The sequence below is a fragment of the Cygnus olor genome, chromosome 2 (genome assembly GCF_009769625.2).
Source record: "Cygnus olor isolate bCygOlo1 chromosome 2, bCygOlo1.pri.v2, whole genome shotgun sequence".
Classification (NCBI taxonomy): domain Eukaryota; kingdom Metazoa; phylum Chordata; class Aves; order Anseriformes; family Anatidae; genus Cygnus; species Cygnus olor.
In genome coordinates, this window is record NC_049170.1 from 15656665 (window position 1) to 15672277 (window position 15613).

At 37.3% G+C, this 15613-nt stretch overlaps 1 protein-coding gene across 3 annotated transcripts in view; it reads left to right on the forward strand.

The window, feature by feature from the left end:
* The window catches only part of ITGB1 (integrin subunit beta 1), a 44542-nt gene extending 29542 nt beyond the window's left edge, over positions 1 to 15000 (forward strand). For 2 of the 3 annotated variants that reach the window (XM_040546757.1, XM_040546759.1), the window contains exons 12-16: positions 1699 to 1937; positions 3969 to 4191; positions 5412 to 5644; positions 6400 to 6566; positions 7398 to 12588. In XM_040546757.1, the coding sequence (XP_040402691.1) occupies positions 1699 to 1937; positions 3969 to 4191; positions 5412 to 5644; positions 6400 to 6566; positions 7398 to 7472 (937 nt within the window). In that variant the 3' untranslated portion in view covers positions 7473 to 12588. Of the gene's footprint in view, positions 1 to 1698; positions 1938 to 3968; positions 4192 to 5411; positions 5645 to 6399; positions 6567 to 7397; positions 12589 to 13791 lie in introns of those variants that run through there. The other variant, XM_040546758.1, reaches the window with a different exon arrangement.
* Positions 15001 to 15613: the final 613 nt, after the last annotated feature.

A 15613-nucleotide genomic window follows, 5' to 3' on the forward strand; every position in this document is an offset into this window, starting at 1 on the left:
GTTAGTCCTTTAAAAGATATAGGCTTTAATGCTTTTTTTTGTTCCCATATTTAATTTTAAGGGCTATCTAATGTAGCGGAATTATAGGAGAAAATGGGATTAACTTGTGATATTTTTGCAAATATTAATACTTATCTAATTTTGTCTTTCTAATGTGAATTCTGCTGATTTCAAGAAATTCAAAGTCTTCCTAGGTTTTGATAGGAGCTCCTACCTAGGTTGGCACCAATTATTCCATAGAAGGGAAGAGTAAAGTAGTTGTTCTTTTGCGACTTTTATTTTGGATGACTTCTTCTCCCTCAGTCTCTTCCCCATATGTTATTTTTAACCTTTTAGGGTCTTATTAAAATGTTTCTTCTAATTACATGCATCTATAAATCTTTATGTGTAATCTTTTATATACTTATGCCTTTGAAATTTCCATTATTGCCAATCATAGTTATTAGATCAGATGTATATCTCTCATTACACATTTGAAAGTCAAGTAAAATGATACTGGATTTTCTGGATTTACACACCACTAAGAGAGTAGTTGAAGATTGACCTCTAGTACGTCAAGGTTTAAGGCTTTTTTTCCCAAGAAATGTACAGCAAAAATGAAAACAGTCTCTTTTTGGAAACTCTTGAGACAAGAATGCAAAGACCAGAACAAAATTAAGTAGTTCCCAAGGAAAACAAGATCCAGGACTTCAGAAAACAGTACTGGTTCCTGCTCAGTGAACTGTAGCTGAAATAAGAGTTATAAATCTTTTTCCTCATACTTCAATATGCAATTATTTATGTGACTGAAAATAAAGGAGAAGTTACTGACTTCAAGTTCATAGGACTTCTGGTGTAGGACTGACTAATATCTTTGTGGTGAAGCTGATGACTGTAGAGAACTGAGTGTTTGAAAGAATGACATATGGCTCTTAACTCCTTAATACTCAGTAAGTTGAAGAATAACTGCTTCAGACAATAAACACTGAATAAATTGCTTCATTTTGAAGACATTTTTTGGTGTTTCCTTTAAATAATGAACCATCAATGACCGTAGAAGGAATTATTAAACTTGGTATCCCTGTTATTAGCGTCCCCATGATTTCACACAGGGGATAGCAGACCTGTGGATAAGAACAGCCTTTTGCTTTTGGAGCAAGAGCAGTTTCATGATGGAAGCATCATCTCTGATTGACAGGTGACAACAGCTTGCCAATTGCTGAACAAGAACAAACTCCATTTCTTGATCATTGCTTTATGCTTCATAAGTGCTGAGCCCCAAAGATCTCAGCTGAATTTGCTGGTGCTCAGCAGCTCTGAAGATCAGCTACTCCCCTGACTAGTTGCTGCTGTTCATGGGAAATTCTTTCATTGAAAGTTAACAGCAGCTACAGTGAACAGTCACTGTCACTTAAAAGTAATTACGGTTCTGTCACATCGGAGAGGAATTAATAGTGGTTATATGGCAATCTAGTTAGAGGTGGTGACAACAGTTTCTCACCTGGAAAAAGTAATCAGGATAGGAGCATCTTAGTCGAGTTACCTCCAGCAGCTTCAAGAGCTGTTAAGTAGCTAGAAATCCTATTTTAAATTTAACCTGGAACTTTCATTGAGATAAGTCACTATTACTCCTGTTCTCTGTGCTATTTTTGCAGTCTTTTTATTGTATATGTTTTAATTAATTAGGTTTACATTTTCAGTCATGTTCTTACCTTGCAGATGTAATGAAGGACGAATTGGAAGACTTTGTGAATGTAGTACAGATGAAGTAAATAGTGAGGATATGGATGCTTACTGCAGGAGGGAGAACAGTACAGAAATATGTAGTAACAATGGAGAATGCATTTGTGGACAATGTGTATGCAAGAAAAGAGAAAACACCAACGAAGTGTATTCTGGCAAATATTGTGAATGTGATAACTTCAACTGTGATCGATCAAATGGTTTGATTTGTGGAGGTGAGAAGTAACTTCAGACTTTTTCATAGACAAAACTGGTGAATAGTTTACAAGTCTGTCAACTGTACCCTGTAAAGCGGTGATACTTAGCTTAAAAATACATATCTACTTGATGAGATGAGAAAATGCACAGAGTAACAGAGACTGAAAACACTTTTTATTAATAAAACAGCCCTTTGTGATCCTGAACATAGGGTATGTTAATACATGTTTCAGCCTTCCTTGATTCAGAGCTAAAAGGATATAAACTGGAACTTGACTTCTGCTGTTTATTACAGAATTGCCCTCAGGTATTATAGTAAAGAATGCTGAGACAACTGTCATGAGATTATAAAGTTATTCTGGCTCAGTGTAACCACTCCGTCAATAAAAAGAGATAATGACCTCAGTTTACTTGTAATAGTGTTTGAGCTTGTGCTTGACAACATACCAGTGAGATGCTATCTTGAGACTATTTTGAAAGGTGAGTGAAGCTTAGAATGTGCTAGCCCCAGAAAGATGCCTTAAGTGCGTGAAACAAGACTCTAAATGGCACTTTATTCTGAAATTAAAAGCAATTTAGAAAATCCTCTAGCAGTGAGTGTCTAACTTAATTTTGCTGCATATATTTTTGTCCTGCAACTTCCTTAGGCTTCTTCATACGTGGAAGTAGCTGGTGGGAGTGTAACTACTACCTCAGTTTTGACTGCGATCCAAAAAATGAAACAGAGAAGCTGCTAAGCTTTAAGAGAATACCTAATCTGTCTGATTTAGATGGAATACACCTGTTGCTCATCAGCTGTCCAAAGGATAGGAGCAGTGGTAGTGGTGTCCCAAAATAGTTGGTGACAGAGGAGTGTTGACCTGAACACTTTATTTTCAATGGAGAAGAAGTGTAGCCAGAGATCTTTCCATTCCATCCAAATTGCCCTTTTTGAGATATGGATATCTGTTTCCTCTGTAGGGAATGTAAAGAGAGTAAAGCTCAGGTGAGACGGAGTTACAGTAGCTGAAAGGTTTTATAAGGAGCCTAAGGGAGCTCTGCACTGGTGTGGCCTCACCTCAAGTATTGTGTGCATTTTGGGGCACTACAGTATAAAAAGGACTTAAAACTATTAGAGACTCCTCCAAAAGAAGGCAACAAAGATGGCGAAGGGACTAGAGGGGAACGTATGTTAGAAGCGGATGAGGTCCCTGGGTTTGTTCAGCCCAGAGCAGAGCAGGCTGAGGGGAGGCCTCATGGCGGCCTGCAGCTCCCTCACGAGGGGAGTGGAGGGGCAGGCGCTGAGATCTGCTCTCTGGGGACAGCGACAGGACCCGAGGGGACGGCTTGGAGCTGGGACAGGGGCGGGTCAGGCTGGGTGTTAGGAAAAGGTTCTGCACCAAGAGGGTGGTCGGGTACTGGGCCAGGCTCCCCAGGGCAGTGGTCATGGCACTGGGCCTGCCGGAGTTCAAGAAGCATTTGGACAACGCTCTCAGACATAGGGTCTGATGTTTGGGTGGTCCTGTGTGGAGCCAGGAGTTGGACTTGATGATCCTTGTGGGTCCTGTCCAACTCAGAATATTCTATATTTCTAGGTGTTTCATTTTTCTATGTTATAAAGTCTAAGTCAGTGCATTCCTCATCTTTTTAGATCTTGCATTATAAATTTACATAGAGATAGGTACAGTAGTGATCAATAAATATTGATCTGTAGAGTATTTATATACATACAAAATTGCCAGTTGAAGCAGTGCTGTGATGCTTTCCACCCATGAGGTATGGCCATCACATTACACTGTTTTGATCAGCTTTCCCTAGTCTCATTGTTTTGTTTATGAAAGGAAATCCAAATGTAGGAAAATGGGAGAAGGAAAGAAACTTCTGTAAGTAGTTTTTTAAGGACATAAATTTATTTTTTAACTCTTTTGATTCATTAGTATATTCATTTTTTGTCCACCAGAGTTTTCTTTTCCCTATGTATTTGAAGATGGTAAACATTTTGTTTCTTAATGTCATAAACTTGTTTAATATAAGACTTCATTTAACTGAAATATCTTTTCAATGCTCAGGAAATGGTATCTGCAAATGCAGAGTGTGTGAGTGTTTCCCCAACTTCACTGGCAGTGCTTGTGATTGCTCCCTGGATACTACTCCATGTATGGCATCTAACGGGCAGATTTGCAATGGAAGAGGAACCTGTGAATGTGGAACTTGTAATTGTACAGATCCCAAATTCCAAGGCCCCACATGTGAAATGTGTCAGACTTGCCTTGGTGTCTGTGCAGAGCACAAGTAAGTATCTAGAAAACCAAATCCTAGCTTCCATTCATTTGGCTTCGTGGTGAATTTATGCGTAATTTGAAAAATATGGTGTGCCCTGAAATGCAGGAATATAATGCCATCTGTTTAGGTAATAAAAGTCTTAAGGTGAGAATCAAGAATTACAAACTAAACAGTGTTAAATTCTTTCTAAAAATTCTGTCTTAAATTCTTTCACTGCTGTTTTTTGTTACACACAGAAATGGGTATATTACGTTAAATCAGTTTTATCCGTTCACGTTGACTTGGGCAGGTTACAGCTTTCCCCTGTTTCATGTATGACTGCTAACAGCCAACTTTCTGCAGAGTTGCAGGAAGCTTAGGTCTGATGTGACAGGCTGTAAAGTCAAGTCCCACCGTCTTGACCTTTTGAAATTAATGCAGCAAAAGTAAGCATAGATAAACTGCACAGTTTCCAGAATAGTTAAAATTTCAGCTTCTTTTTGCTTAGAACTTCTGTTTTGTTTTTAAACTTTTTTTTTTCTAAAATCCTATTGAAGAAGTCAGATTATCCTGACAGGCAAAAACTAAACTTAGATGTGTGGGGGCCAATGAAATCTGCATCCCTGTCTTAGGAAATCCAGATTTTTGCAAGGAAACTGTTCTCTACATGCAGAATTTTGAAATAAATTTGAGTAGTGACTCTGCTGATTCCTGGCTTTGTGCAACTGACTTTAGGATTTCTCTCAGCTCAGTCTTTTTACTATAAAAATCCTGCTCAGTCTGCTATTTTTCAATGATTTATTCAAGTGATATCTTACTGTAAAACTAATTACACGGTTTGTTCTTTTTAACCCATCAGTCTCTCAGATACTGTTTCGTTGTAAATCTTCTGCTCCTACACTAACTTCTTTGAGAGAATATTCATTTTCCAGGTGTAACTGTTGAAAATGTTTTAGAATTATTTCCTTTTAGAAGTTTAGGTCTTTTATCTTTTTTTTTTTAACCCCCTGTCCTTGAAGCTTGCCAGTCATTCAGTAAAACAGAAATTTGGCAAAGCAGGTTTTTGTTAATCAAAAGATACATTAATGTTACGACTGGTTAAAAAAAAAAGTCTTGCTCCTTTTTTGTTTCTTGGTTTTATGGCAATGTTTTTGTTTTTTGTTCCCCTCATTTACATTTCTTTAGATTAAATGCTAAAAATCTTTTGTGAACATACTAGAAAGCATTGCTTCTGATTTGCATTTCCACAGGGACTGTGTTCAATGCAGAGCTTTCAATAAGGGTGAAAAGAAAGAAACATGTTCTCAGGAATGTATGCATTTTAACATGACACGGGTAGAAAGTCGAGACAAATTGCCGCAACCCGGCCAGCCCGATCCACTGTCTCACTGCAAAGAGAAGGACGTGGATGACTGCTGGTTCTACTTCACATACTCCGTCAACTCAAATGGTGAAGCCAATGTCCACGTGGTAGAGACCCCAGGTATAAACATGATGTTGTCATTTCTCTGTCACCTTAATTCCCGCACTTACATAGTACAAAGTCGCTCTGGTTGTTTTGCCTGAGTTAGATGCATTCAGCAATAGGATCTATTTCCTGAGTGAGAGTTGCTTATACCTGGAAACACAGTGGCTTTTTTAAAAACATAAGTCTCTCTAGATCTGTTTTTTCTTTAGGCTGACGGGAACGGGTTTTGTTTTTTAAAAACAAAAAAATCAGGTATATAGATTTGTTTTCCATTTGTTTGTATTTTTTTTCTTTCAGTAGAGATCGATTCCTAAGATGAGAAAATATTTAAAAGGAAAAAAAAAGTTGCGTAGAAGCAAAGTGTTAGTTGCTAACTAGCACATATCTAAGTAACATCTATATATATTACTTACAGTCTGAGATAAAATGAGGAACACCTTTTTTAACTTAAAGCTCTTGCATGTTTAAAATACAATTGCTAGCTATTTGATTCTTATACTCTGGATGAATTGCTTAAAGGGTTAGCAGTGTGTAGACTTCAGAATATTAAATATTCTATTGCTAAGATTAAACAAAAATTAGAAGGATAAAAATAAGATGGAGTGTTACGAGATGTTCTGTACTAAAACTTTAGTAATTTGAAGTGAAAGTAGTATTATCTTTGGTACTGTAAATACTGGCTTCAGTACAAAATAAAATTTTAAAGGCATCTTCATACACATTACCTTCACCATTCTGTAAAATCATTTTTTCCTTGTTTTGTTCCCTAGAATGCCCTAGTGGCCCTGACATCATTCCCATTGTAGCTGGTGTGGTTGCTGGAATTGTTCTTATTGGACTTGCATTGTTATTGATTTGGAAACTACTAATGATCATTCATGACAGAAGAGAATTTGCTAAATTTGAAAAGGAGAAGATGAATGCCAAGTGGGATACGGTAAGTGAGGAGGCTTTTATCTGTATAAAAGCTGCAGTAGTTGGTGAGGATTAGAAGATTGTTGTTCACATGCCCTACATGTTTCAGATTTGTTTCTCCATAGGACAGGAATACAGAAATATCCTTATTTTAAGCTGATTTAAAACGTGTCATTTGTTACCAATAGCAAAACAAAAGCAAACAAACAAAAAATCACAGTCCTCTTCAAGAAGAACATCTTGGTTTAGAAAAGTGAGTAATAACTTCAGTTGGAATAAAATTTCAGAGAGAAAATGTTATGGTGAGAGAATAGTTCAGCTTTGCAGTTGTACCACGTTCTGTAAGATACTATTAAAATGTCTGTTAGAAGGTGAAAATCACACTTATATAAAATAAAGAAGGAAATTTTATGCTTATGAAAGAGATCTTGTAAATATTCACATGGGATTAGTTGGGAGATTTCAATAACTGGTTGCAAGGTCATGATTGGTGCTGGCTTGTTGAAATCTTCCCAACCTCTTGACAACAGAAAAAATATGTAAGAAAAGCAAGCCTATGGTCTGTAGGCTTACATATGATATTGGGTCTCTGCCTCTGGGAAATGCTAGGAATCTGCTAATCAAAAACCCTATGCTACTGTTCTATAGGTCAATACCCATACATGGTTGGTGAGAGAATAATTTGAAAAAATCTCCTAGGATGTCTTCTGTTAAGAAAATTAAGTCTAAATTGGAAAAATAATACTAACAATTTTCTTTTTATATATGGCATGATTTTTTCAGTAACAGTTGAGAATGTTGCTTTTTTTTTCCCTGTTGAATTATTCGACATTGACCATTTCTTTTACTTCAGCAAGAAAACCCAATATACAAGAGTCCTATTAACAATTTCAAGAATCCAAACTATGGACGTAAAGCTGGTCTCTAAGGCTCAGTTTGTATCTTCTTTCATTTTCTTCCTTTTTTTTCCTTTGCATGTCACTTCGAACTCACTGTGTGTCACAGTCAGTTAATCACAGTTTGAGTCTTGTGCAGTTTATCTACTGCTGCTTTGATTCTGGGGTTTTAAAGAATGCAGCTTGAAAGTCTAACTTGTTTTGACAGAAAGATTGCTTACTTACTAATACCACCAGTACTGGCTTAAACTATTCTACCAGTGATATATTTTTTTAAATGAACTATTTGTGAATAACTATGTGGGTATGTAATAGAACAGTTCTTTGGATTAAAGAAGCTCTTTGGATTGTGAAGAAATGCACTGTTCAGGGAGGGATTTATCTTCTACACCCTCAAATCAGCAATCAGTTTACTTAAAACAGATGTGTTTGCAAAGCTGGTTTAGATATTCCTGAGATATCCAGCCTATAAATATAATATTTTTTAAGTGCTTTGGCTTATTAACCTAGCATAGAATGAGCCTGAATTTAAAGTGTGAAATGCATATACTCTACTCATTTGGTAATTAAATATGCATCTTATTTTTTCCATCCCTATTTCTGTTGTAACTGGCAATGTCAATCCTTGTAGCTCAGTCAGCTTGGGGCCTTCCTTAGAAAAGAGCATTCATATGAGAGGAGGAAGCGTTCTTGTCCCCTCCAGATGTACTTTTTGCCCTAGTTTCTTAGTCCTTCCTAAACTTTGTCTGAACTCCTAATTTGTTTGGAAATGCTGACTTCAGTTCTCTTCATACCCAGAGAGAAACAGTAGTATCCAGAAGAGCAAGACAGTAAACCAGAAGTGATGGATATCCTGTGTAGACTTTAAGATTGCACTGTCTTGAATGCTTTAGGATTCTCCTCCTTCCCTGGGATTCCCAGTTGCTGGGGAAGGAGTGGGAAAGGGAGGATGAGTAGGGGAGCAGATGTCAGAGTGCTGAGAGATAAGATGTGCAGAAAATCTGATTAAAGGGAGGGAGTGGGACCTGAAAACGTTGGGAAGGCAGCACATCCCTTTAAATATCAAAGGGCTTTTTTCAGGAGCTAGTGGAAGGGAAGGATCTCTTATCTCAAATTTTATTCTGTCTGCTGTTTCAATTTTTCAGTGTTGCACTTGAAAGATTTTGTAAAGAGAAAATGGGAATTAAGAGTATTTAAGCTCTTACCTGTCCTCACTATGACATTTTCAAATACTTTGTCTAGCATTCTGAGCTCCAGCTTGATGAAAAGTACTTTCCTTTTCTCTTTACAATCTTTTTATTTTCCAGTGTGTCCAAAATGGATTTTAAAAAAAAAAAAAAAAAAAAAAAAAATGTTTTGCTTGCCACAGTGACCACATTCACCTTCTTTTCAATTTTTTTTCTTCTCAGAGTCGATTATTTTGGGGAGGAGATTGAGTTCTTACTCCTCTCTGATATTTCACGTATTCCATCTGTTAAGTCTCTGTTACGTTCTTTTCTGCTGTTCACTGACTTGTGTATTTTCTGTTCCGTGCAGAACAAGCATGTAACAAACCACATGGTGTGTAACTTCCATTCTTTCTTCTCACTCTCTACCCATGACTCCTCCCAGGATACAATGTCTTCAGTGTTGCCATTTCTTCTCAAAATTTACTTCTTGCAGAAAGCTTTCTTTCCATGGAGAGTGAATCCTGTGTTCTTGTTTCACTTACTGTGAAAATCAAAAAATAGGAAGGAGTATAGGTTTTCAAGTATGATTTTAATCCTTTCTAGTATCCATGGAAATATCCGATCCTTGGAGAGAGAGGGCAGGCAGTTTTAGCTTTATTGGCCACCAGAAAGTATTGGCAGAACAGATCACCCATAAGAAGAAAAAGGAGAAAGTCTTCCTTTTCCATATATCTCAGATTTTCTGGGCTTCCATTTAATACGAGAGGAAGAAAGAACTGTCTCACATTGACAAGGAAGTTTTCTGGAATCCCATTACAAGAAAAATCCAACGGAATAAGTTCCCTCCAGATGTATACATACACAATAAAAGAAATTGTGTGCACTTTGTGTATCCCTTCCATAGCAGTCATAGTGATACGTGGCCCGGTTACTGCCACAAGCAGAGCTGCAGCAGCACACAGCTCGCCATGGGCCAGGTGCCCGGGTACTTCACCAGCCCTGGGCTGTGGCACGGCGAAGGGATTGTCCCCGCAGCTCCCTTGCATCTGGTGCTCAGGGCAGCTAGGCTGAACTGAGTTCAGTTTGTCCTTGGCCTGCAGCACCGACTGCATGGTTTAGATTTGTGCCATTAAAAAAGTATTTGCTTAGTCGTAGGCTAGTTGTTTTCTTCTAGTCTTCCAGTCGTGGTAGGTGATGCCCTCTGTCATCTGTACTGCCCTCAGCCTGGGCCTTTGCTTTATCCTCTGATTCAGTTGCTGTATTTACAGATTGACAGATGACTTGTCTTTTTACTGTAAAATAATGAGTAATAATAATGATAATATAATGAATAAAACAAAAGTATGAGAGCTGACAAACGTAAGAGCCAGCTCTTGAACAATTTGGGTGAGTTTAAATATTCTGGAGTGCAGTTTCCTACAGACCTAGGGTTTAAACCCACTATATAGGTATTTCAGGTGACTGTTGAAGCAGGAAGTCCATGGAAAAAAAAAAAAAAAGAAGTAAAAAGGTTGATCAAACATCCTGTATAATAAGTTTATCCTTATAAAGCACCAGACTAAACTGTTTACTTCTCAACATCCCAGTCTGGTTAAAAATAAGTACTGTTGCAAGAACATGACGCTTTATTCTCTCGTGAAGGTATTTTTTTAAATGCCTCTATCTTTTGTCCAATGTATTTCATTCTATCTTCCATATAATTATTGTTTGTTGATTTTTGTTTTATTTTATTGTTGTTTTTGTTTAAGTGTGTGTGATGTTTTAATTTATAAGAACTTGTGGCAGAAGTTTTTCCTAACTTTGCATGCTTAAACCAGTGTGTTTTCTGCATTGGCATAAAGGAAATGGGTTTACTCACAAAGCCGTAGCTCTTGTCTAAGCAAGTTTGGAATACCATGTTTTAGTGGCCAGTTAAAAATATGGAATGCTGCTAACCTCTTGAAGTTCGTACCATGTGCCAGCTGTCAGGGGCCTAAGTGAGGTGAGAGTTGGGTTAGACTAGTGGATGTATTATTTACTACTTCCATGTTAGTTTTAATAATAAACTGTCCAGAAGACTTTGCTGAGACAGAGACTGAGCGTGGCTGGCAAGGCCAGTGCTGCCAGTGCCTGGCTAACAGAAGCCATTCGGGCACCTCTGTTCTGGTTACAGGCAGTAAAGCCACACAAGCTGCTAAGCTGATTAAGCGTAAGGTTGGGTTAAGCTGAACAGTTCTGAATGTGGTGACTGAATCTCCATTATTTGTAGTGGGAACTGAGACGCTCAGCTGATGTGGGGAGGCACCTGGTTAAGTGCTGCTCTGTGACCTAAATCCCAGTGTGAGTTCTTGTAAATGTAAAATGCAAGCCCAGGGGAAGACAGTACAGCATCTCACTTTCTTTGTAAATAGGCCTTATGCTAGCTAAATAAAGAGCTTGTACATCTCAAATCATGATTTCTCTTGAAGAAGCATTATAATAAATATTTACAGTCATATTTTGCAAATTGCATTTTGGACCTGATTCCAAATAGAAATTACTTACATGAGTCGTACCCTGCAGATTTCCAGGTTTTACTCCTAACCTTTGGACTGATTCCTGCAATACCTGATGGATGGAAGTTACTGCTCTTTTACAAATAAGAAAATGTAAACATATACCTCCATGCTTGTGCAGGGGGTAGTCTGTTTTGTAAAATGTTGAAGGTTAAAAGCACAGAGTAACAAGTGTTATATAATGCCTTGCTGTTGAAAAGCTATGTGCATTATTTTCTAATCTGTATTCAATATAGCCTACTAAGCTTATAGACTTTCTCTGAATTACAAATTTTACTGCTTTTTTTTTGTGTGTGTGGATTTTTCCTATTTTGTTTATTTCCGAAGTTTTTGTTAAAACTTGTCTAGGAAACAATCAACATACGTTGCCAAGCCCTTTGAGGCATAATGAGATATTTCAGTTACTGATGAAATCCCTCGCCCCTGGATGCTTTTTTCAGTTTAATTTGTATCTTACTGTTGCAAAACTTTTTAATAAAAAATATTCTGGGAAGAAGGTACAAGTAATTTTTGCCTTGATAATTTTTCTGGCTGAGAACTAGCCACAACATTCTGTTTCTGTCATAAATAAATTCTTTCCCTCAGCTCCCCATCCTTTTCCAAACCAGTAGATGACAGATTTTTAATCAAGAGAGAGTTGTCCTGGCATCTGATGGAAGAGCCTTTTACTGTTACTGTGTATTTGTGAAGTTTAGCCAACACTGGACACCTAGTTCCACGTTTACCTCAAACCAGATGATGCTGACTCAGGTCTTGAGGAGATGAAGTAGAGAATCTTGATTTCCAGGGAAGAGACATTGTCCAGCAGTGCAGTTTCTGGACTTGAGAGATTAGGCTGGGGTGGCAGATCTAGCAAGATTGCATGTGCTTCTTTGGTTCTGGCATGTAGAAAAGCCTACTTTAAGGAGAAATACCCTTTTTGTCTGAGAGAAACTGTGACAGAAAGGCAGAATACCAGCTAATTGGCCTTGCCCTAGCAGCAGGAGCTGCCTCTGTTGGGGTACAGTCACTTGCCCCTTACCAGGTCTCACAAATAGAAGGCAACAAACCTCCTAGGAATTGATATGGTTTCAGACCAAGTTGTTTCTTGCTTGCCTTGTCACCTTTTGGCACATCCTGTGGTATTTGTAGTTGATGTTCAAGGTTTACGACCCTGGAAAAAACACGCATGCTTAATCTCTATAAATCACATATATTTACAGGGGCTTTGGGTTTCTTAGAAATAAAATGAATATTCGGAACGGCATCTCATGGCAAGATGCAACCCGTTTAATGGGTAATACTAGTCACTTAGGTTTAGACACTTTACAGAACACCTGCTATGTGCCATCTGATCTGAAGTGCTGTGTGAAGTACAATAAAAGACTACTTGAAAACCTACTTTATTAAAGCAATAAGTCTCTACTAGACACAGTTTGCTCTACACCCAAAGCCGGACTATCAAAGATTAAAGAAAAAAAATGTCATCCAAGGTTGGGGCGTAGGGCTAGGATTTCCTTTGACTGTAGGAACAATAATTTTTACCTGAAATGTTTTAAATGGTTTGTAATTTAATAGAGCAGAATTGAATAATGGCGTTATAAGTTATCACAGCTGGGAAGAACCTCAAAGGTACTCCCTTCCTAACCTTCAGATATTCCCCTGCTGCTAATGAAGGCCAGATACGGTTCTAGCCAGAGCTGTGCTCAGGCTGAGATCTGCTCTGTACTGAATTTCCTCAGAAATTATTCATACATGCACAGAAGAGCTTTACATTGATAAACAATGTTTATTTAGCTTGAAGTGTAGTTGTGGTAAGAGTACAGTACTGGAGATGCAGGCTGTATCAGTAGAGTTCTAGCAGGTGGAGTTTCTTCTAATAAGATTTAACTATTCATTTAGAGTTCAAGGAGTTCATCGTAGGTGTGCAAAGATGTGCCATAAATGGAGTAAGATTTACTGAGATAAAAGGAAACTTGGGGACAAGGGAAGTTTAAACTTAAAGTAAGCTTATTTTAGAGGTTTTCAAATCTCAGTAAGAGAGATATAAGCAGTTATGTGGGCATTCCTCTTATCAGTAGAAATAATGTTTTTATTACAGCATTCTCACCAGGACAGTAATCTCTTTTAACTATGCATTTTCTGTATATTGGGATGGGGGGAAACCTGCAGGAATAAAATGAGAATGACAAGTGCTAATGTTCAACATTAGATACTGTATGTGTATTGTTAAAATAGTACAAGCCTTTCCAATCTGTTACTAGAATTAAATTATAATATGAAAGAAGCTATTTAAATATTAATTTTAGCAGAATGTGGTCTGTGATCTGTCATAGTTTCAAAAGATATCGTTTGCAGTTCTTTAAAAAAGCATAATGGGCTACAGACCTGAGTTGACTGCTCAGCCCTGAGATACGAGCATATGAGGTGCAGCAGTATTGAAGGAAACCTGTGGCATAAACTGAATAGGATCATGCCCTAACCCTTTGCTTTATTAGCTAAGCATGCTTTTGTTAAAGTTGCAAGAGGGAAAAATAGTTTGACTTAAGCTGTTTGTATACAAACAAAACATTTGTGGATAATTTCTTAAGCTAATTTTCATACTTCTTGCAAACACAGTGCTTTTTTCATCTCTTTGAATGTTAATATAAATGTTTTTCTTTTTCTAGGGTGAAAATCCTATTTACAAGAGTGCAGTGACAACTGTGGTCAATCCTAAATATGAGGGAAAATGAACACTGCTTGTATAACTTCACAACACTGTATGCAGCATAGCAATTTTTGTAGTCACAGTAAGATAGATTTAGGGCAAACTGCAGTGATTTTACTAATTCATTACATATAGGTTTGTTTTCCTGTTCAGGTTTTGAGAATGTACCATATGTAATTTTTTTATTTTTATTTTTTTTGCAAATAAAAATAATCAGTGCTGGGGTCTGACAAAAAAACTTGAGACTGTATAGCCTAGTCAGCTAAGGTCACATGGTGCCTTTTTGACCTTTTTCCACTCCCTTGCTGTGAATCTAGATCTTCTACAGGGTGTGATACTGCTATGACATGACGGGAGGGAAATGGTTAAAGCAATCAGCATGAGGGCTCTGCCTAGCCATTTAGTATTAAAATTTTTAGCTTTACAGGGAAATCAGGGCTTGAGTTTGCAGGTATAATTAAACTCATGTAGCATGGAGCTGGTGAATAACTGGTGTTCTACTTACTAGATATATGATTAAGTATATGGTAAGTTGAGTAAGTTGGAAATGAGGAGAGTAAAGGACTGAAAAAGTGTGTGCATACTTATTTTTAATTTTTTAATTGCTTATTGCCAGGTTATGGTTAAGATGAAAGGGTTTGGAAAGAATTTTAAGAAGGAATAAATAGCTTTAAAACACGTGCCATTACTGAAAAAGTTGCTGACTGGTAACTTGCCTAGTTTTTCTTTGTAAATTCAAGCCCTGGGTGGCAGTATCATGAAGTACTTTACCAAGACATCCTCAAAACCCATAAGGGCCTTATGTCATACTGTGTCTTTCTTCTGTAATGTTTCCTTAGTTTAAAGCCTGGTGCTTTGTCACCCTTCTAATCTTTTTAATGTATTTGTTTGCAATTCTTTTTGTAATATTTTTGTATCAACACAAGCTTTTTTTTTTTTGGGGGCAGTCTTAGCTGTAAATTTGCCTTTGCCCTGTAGCTAAGATTGCATAGTTTGTCATGTGACAAGTCACACATTTTTGACATGTGCCATGTATATTTGCCTTTGACCATTCAACCTGCATCCTAGTCATCTTCTTGTTTTAAGTGCCTTTTTATTTTAACAGATGTTCACTTTTTACAGTGCTATTACTGAAGTTATTTATTAAATAAAAGTACCTTAAAATACTTGAATCTTGTCTCTTTGTCTTTTAAAGATGATACTATTGGGAAAAAAAAAGAACTATGTCTGGGAAAGAGGTGTAATAGATATCTTAATAATACAAAGTACATCTTTTACATCAAATTTGAGAAACCTTAAGTTAAAAAGGTAGGTTAGGTAAAAGTGATCTTGGGTAACAGAAGTCATTTGTTGTATAAAAATGCATAAAGGCCAGGGTGCAGCACATACAGCATCAACGTATCATGTACAGTGACAATGGATGTTAAGCCGCTGCCTTTTATTTGTATGTGTGCTAAAGAAGTTCTGTAGTTCAATACTCTTCTATCAAATGGACTACATGGTTAATGCTGTTTCACAACACACAACACTTTCTTTTCCTAAAAATGCATTATTTTTCTCATGTTAATGAATTTTTAAGGGTGCAGTGTTCTAGATACATTATCAAAACCACTTCGTAATTAAAAACATGGTATAGTATGTTCATGGAATCGACTCTGTATGATTTTTGGGTTTTATGGGTTTTTTTTAAACTTCTCAGGATAAACTGAAGTAGCAGTAGATATGGCGTGTCTGTGTGTGTTGGTGTCTCCAAGGGGGGGGGAGATCTGCATCACTGCTGG